Source organism: Branchiostoma floridae, chromosome 9 (genome assembly GCF_000003815.2).
Source record: "Branchiostoma floridae strain S238N-H82 chromosome 9, Bfl_VNyyK, whole genome shotgun sequence".
NCBI lineage: Eukaryota > Metazoa > Chordata > Leptocardii > Amphioxiformes > Branchiostomatidae > Branchiostoma > Branchiostoma floridae.
The window spans coordinates 21,948,975-21,955,063 of record NC_049987.1 but is presented as its reverse complement, the minus strand read 5'-3'; the positions used below and the strand labels follow the sequence as shown (position 1 = coordinate 21,955,063).

General features: G+C 39.8%; 1 protein-coding gene across 1 annotated transcript in view; it reads right to left on the bottom strand.

Annotated features, from left to right (window-relative positions):
* Nucleotides 1-3,888, bottom strand: part of LOC118422309 (kelch repeat and BTB domain-containing protein 2-like) — a 4,925-nt gene extending 1,037 nt beyond the window's left edge. The window contains exons 1-4 of the mRNA XM_035829827.1: nucleotides 3,574-3,888; nucleotides 2,626-2,839; nucleotides 1,624-1,763; nucleotides 819-1,195 (exon numbers count right to left, since the gene is read on the bottom strand). Coding sequence (XP_035685720.1) covers nucleotides 819-1,195; nucleotides 1,624-1,763; nucleotides 2,626-2,839; nucleotides 3,574-3,680 — 838 coding nt within the window. The 5' untranslated portion in view covers nucleotides 3,681-3,888. The remainder of the gene's footprint in view (nucleotides 1-818; nucleotides 1,196-1,623; nucleotides 1,764-2,625; nucleotides 2,840-3,573) is intronic.
* Between the last annotated feature and the right edge of the window lie 2,201 nt (nucleotides 3,889-6,089).

Sequence of the window (6,089 nt, the reverse complement as noted above, 5' to 3'; positions counted from 1 at the left end):
CATAGATGTACCCCTTCAGATACACCAGACTACACCTGGGGAAAATAGTAAAGGATTATCACAACCTTAGATCTCATTACAGCTACAAACATGTACATACAGAATGGTAGTAATATCTGGTAGTAATAAACAAATACAGCATATTACTCTCCCTGCACACTCAATTCACTATACCTAACGGTCCTTTATATACACTTATGTTTAATGCTATCAATATCTATAATGCAGTCCTAAACATAAATGTTGCAACGATGAGCAATTGTTTTTCATGGCAATACTAAAGTCCGCTACATATGCAAAATAAGTCTCCAATGCTTTTTTTTGTGCATCTTTAAAATGTAGACATAAGACAATGGCCTATTCTTTCGTAAAGTCCCTTTGGTCAGTATTGACTTTGGTAAAATACTATATTAGTTATCGGCCTAAGCCCTTGCACCGTCAGCTATGACTAAATATCCTATATGAGAATGACAACATACAACATACAACCATGTATGTAGGGCACATCTGTAAGCTGACTCAGTTAAAGCAATGTAGCTTACATTAAAAACAAGATGTTTCTCCTTACTGAAAACATAGACAAAGTACCTACTTATTTCTTGGTGAAATCATCTCACATCTGGATTCCCAGGTATTCAGCAGGTGATTGTATTGGTAGAAGGCCTTCTGCAGCTGTGGATCGTTCATGGCTTCCCGAAAACTCAACTTCCTATCACTTTTTATGTGTCCTGCCAAGTAAAGTTCGTTATCCGGAGTTGCTACCATTGAAACGTTAGTCATTGACAAGCGGTCAGGCAGATCCATCTTGTACAACTTACGACTCAAAGGGTCGTAGCATGGAGCAGAATAAGGGGAAGCAATCTCCAGCCAGTCGCGCCTAACAAAAATCTGCATCTCAGTACGTGTCTGTCCTAACCGCTGGGCTGTACTGTCGCTGTATACCAACTTGATGTCTGTTGACGGACGCTTGCTCTCAAGCTCTGTGAGAATTTCCCTGCTAATAAAGGAATGACGGAAGGAACTGCAGAGGACAGGAAGGTTCTGCAAGCGTTCTTTCTCAAACTCAATCCACCTTAGAGCTGCATGCACAACGTCGTCTTCTGAGTTGGTCATGAGATCATCCCTGTTGAGCAGTGGTTGCAGCAGGGGAAGTGGTAACTGGAGAAAGGATGATTGCAGTGACACCTGGTTGAACCTGTGAAAGTTACATAAAATAGAACAGAAGACTATCATTTTAAATCTAAATCTTATGCATTTTGCACTCATCCAAATTCTCTATATGGAAGGTGACTGGAGACAGCCCCGATAGTGTGCGTAGCCCAGTGGTTTAGCAGCCTCTGGAACTAGATGCATTAATTTCAATTCCGGCTGTACATGTGTCGCTCACCCGACATGCACGCTACTGATGCAGTCCTTAGGACCGGACGTTAAGCCATGGCTTCATTGTGCTTGTCAAAAAGAGCCTTGGGAAATTTCCCTGGTACAATGAACATGTACTAAATACTGTACATAACGTCTGTCCTCTCTGTCACGACCACTAACTTTTCAGTGAGCTAAAACTGGATCGAGATCACTAATTCCTTTCCTTCCCTGAGTCAGAGTATCATGCAGTTCTAGACTGACCTGGATGCGATATACGTACTACAGGACTCCATCAGGGCCTGGTCCCCCAGCATGTCAGCATACATCAACACATCTGAGCAGTTGGACACGTCTAGATGGTTCTTCATGTATTCTGCAGCCTTACAGCATACAAAATCCACCTGGTAATAATAGACATAGTCATGCACATTCAGTTCACTACACCTAATGGTCTACATGTATGTAAGGAAACACAAGAACCTTTGTTAGTTTTAAATACCCAGAAAACCCTTATGGTGTAACACACCAGATTTGTATTGAACAGTACAAGCTGCATATCCGGACCTATTAATTTGATCCACTAATGATCACATGGAGAAGGACCTGTAAACTCTTTTCGATAAGTGTGGAGGGGTCCTTCTGCGTACACAAAGTGGTTCTCCTCAAACACGGGACCTCCATTTAACATCCTATTTAATACATGTATTAAAGAGGGATATCCTGAACAGAAGCTAGGCACTCATTTTTACCAGTGTCAACCATCATAGAAAGTTGTAAAAAGTGCAGTTCCCAAGGGCACAACATCGATGACATACTTTATTAGGGTATTCGAACCCCAGACCTCTGTGTTCTGAGTCAAACACCAGGGCTCGAAATACTCGGTGCATGTGCACCCAGGTGCACCCAAAATTGAAGCTGTGCACCCAATTTTTTTCAAATATTCTTAGGTTTTTGTATGTAAAGATATCAAACTGTCAAAGTATACAGGTATACATCATATTCTTGACATGAGTGTTAGAAATATAATAAAAATGTCTATCATGGTACTTGTTTTAGAATTTGATAGCTTGTAACTAAGTTTTATTACTAGGTTATTACTTCAATTTAAGTGGTGCACCCAAAAAATTTTTGGTGCACATAATTTCTTAAGCTGGGTGCACCAGTGGACCTAATCCCCAAAGTGAATTTCGAGCCCTGAACACCCTATAATATTTACGCCAAAATGATACCACCATACCACCGTGGCCTCAGCAGCATCCTCACCTGTAGCAGTCTGGCTGCAGACATCACAGCCTGGACCTGGTCTGGCTCCATCTGTAGGCAGCCGGTGTAGGCATAGCCGAGAATGGTTGCCATGGCTACCTCACTGACACCCTGGATGCTGATCCTCTCCTGTTTGGCCTCCGCGTAGCCGCTGGTGAACATGCCACGGAAGTAAGGACTGCAGGAGGCCAGGACGGCGCGATGGCAGGGGAAACTAGAAGAGATCATATTTCCAGTCGATCTTCCATTGTCATTTTTCCAGTGGTAACAAATACCCCAAGTTTTCAGGGCGATGCCAGATTAACAACCATTTTATACATTAAACGTCCATCCATAGCCTGGATACTGGACCCTCAGCCTAATCTCAATATTAAATATCTATGGAGTGGGGTTTATCAGGGTCTAATCTAGGGGCTGGTTGTAGAGTTTTCTTGAATACACCCTCACTCCCATAATGCAAAAATAGGCAAATATATCAAGGACTGCTTTGCTATTAGAAAGAATACTGAAGCTAATGATTAGCCTACTTCATTATGATACTATATGAATGAATTATGCATATTAGCCCTTATTGTTATGTTAACTATGATGTTAAGCTTTATCCTATACCTCTATTTTGTACTTTATGTAACAGTTGTTGCCATACTTTGTACCATGTACAATTGTCGTGCAATAAAGTTCTATCTAACTTTCCCTTCATATGGGATGGGGACATTTTGGCCCTTAAATGTTAATGAGTCTTGCAAGTGTCTGGCAACCATAGGCTGGTCTATTGATTGAGTAAAAGAATTATGTGTTAAAGATTGCAGCAAAGAGGTTGTGGTTGACATCTTGATAGGAACAAAGATTCTATCATTTGAGGAAGTATCCAAAACCTTTATTATAAAATACTGTTCCCCCGGCCCGGCCCCCTTGTCTTGCACCCTCCCCCAAACTTACCCAACTTACCTTCTCCCTTCCACTTCCAGAACCACGTCAGTCAGCTCTGCCTGCTCCCTCAGTTCGTTCAGGCCACGGAGAACTGCCTTGGGGTGTTCATCGTTCGTTACGTTCATAATGAGTAATGGTTGCGGAGACACGGTGGAAGAGACAATAGCCTAAAAGTTACACTGCAACAGTAACGTGGCTGACCAAATTCTGCAATAATATCATTGACCGCTAGATGTCCCCATTTGAGTCCCTCGATATGGGTTGTTTCCAAAAAGAAAATAGGGGTTGATGACATACCAATCTACATACCCCGTTAGTCTTGAGCCCCAAGGCTTCAACCCCCTCTACCCTGTTATCCTGACTGCTTTCCCCCCTTAGTCATGCTGTTCGAAGGCTTTAACCCAACCCCCCTAATTATATAAGTCTTCCAGTGGCATATAAACGACCCCCTCCAGTTTCTTTGGAACGGCCCGATGAGTTCAACTTCAACACGCTGTTACAGTGTTGATGATACATGAGTTTAGATTATGCAAATTAGGTCTCAGTATATCAATTCGCACTTTGGTCGTGCTAATTGACAGGAACTTCATACAAAAGTAACTTTGCTCGAGAGGAACTTCAATGGATATGAATTATGCAATTAGTGAGATGATGAATGATAATGAGTGAGAGAACTGAATGAATTCATATATATATATATATATATATATACATGTATATACATATATATATATATATATAAGCTAATAAGACACTTTTTAACATATCATTTTAATTGTAATGAGAAAATTACTTGACAGTGGTATGTTGTCAGAGAACTCTGAAATGACTGTACTAGGCGCTAGGGATGGGTACTGGTACAGAAAATCCAATCCAGATTCAGGTCTGGTGTGGGTAGGTGTTGATGGGGCCTCAAAATGACTACATTTTGGGCCTTCTATCATCTTGTGTCATTTATAATTTAAAAACATTCTAACAGTGAACCACTGTCCAAGAATCACACAAAGCCAGCACAGCAAGTAAATTGGTCGAAAAATTATACCTTTAATTTAATGATACACTGTACATCTTTTCCACTTACAGAACAGTGAGCCTAACATAAAAGCACACCAACCAATGGAGACAACTTCAGAACTAAATCGTGGGAAACAGGACCCTTTGCTAACTACGTATACATGTACAGTTGCTACAAAACATTTCAATCTGTCATACACTGTAAATGGTGGACAGAAAAATTCATCACAATAAGGAGGTTAATCTCCTAGGTCACAAAAACAATTGCGTGATTTTAAAATCAAGAAATTATTTCAAAATTGTAGAACAAATTCAGATGGAGGCTAAGTTTTATTTCTTTACATCACATTGTTTTCCCTGATAGCATAAAAATATGTGCACTATTTACACAACAGGGAAAATGCACATCTCTGACTTCTTGTTGCTTCTCACATTGTCCCACAGACCTGTCAATCATAAAGGTTACAAACATGGAGGATGAGGATCAGATTACCTCATAATACCTTAACTGTGGAGAGGGAGGGGGGCGAGATGTTGCCTGAAGGAGAAACATTTACATTTGGATATTTCTTGGTATGTATTACCTGAATGATACCAAGACGTTCTACTAAATCTATAAACAAACACATGGGCAATTTGGAATATTCAATAAATTTCTCAAGTCCAACAAGCAAAACTTCCACCCTGTGATATCAGGGTGCAAACAAAGGTTTTTGCATAAAAGATTTTCATTTGAAAAAGACATAAGGAGGTTCCTTGAAGAAAGGTGACAAAACTTACATGGGTCAACTTAATTCTACTCCAGCCACTTATGATAATCTACTCTATTCAGAAATTCAAGATTCTCATTATCCTCCAACAACACAGTTTTTATCCAAATTAGGCCAATTTGATGTGATAATATGGATGACATCTACGCACACATATAAATTTTTGACTATTTCCAAAGAAAAAACGTTTTGAACCAAACTGAACATCGTACAAAGCAGCTGAAAAATACGATAGATTGCCAAAAGGTATCGGGAAATGCATACTTTAGCATCAAATGTCACTGTCAATTCCAAGGTCAGAGAAGAAAGACGCGAAAAAAATGATGATGAAAAAATCTATTGTTCCTCACACCATATTCTGTGTGTTATGTCATTGTTCAATCTTCCTGACCGCTTGTATTCCAAAATGAGGACCATTTTTATTGCACATTCGCATCAGTCTCAAGTTTCCCAGAGAATGTCATCCATATAATCAAATCAACAATGGCCTTAGACAACATTCAAAACTATTGCAACAATCGACAAAGAAATTTTCCAAACTCATGATGATGTGGTGTATGCATAAACTACTAAGAGCAAGATAACACCCAGTGATTAAAAAGATGTTGATATTTTTACAGGAATGGATTGAAAATGAAGGGCGTTTAAGCTTTCTTGCTCATGTGGAGTGACCTTCTAGAATAATATCACAAATATGGTAGTGTTCAAGTAATAAATGTTGTTCTAAACCAGATATTGGCCAGAAGAGGA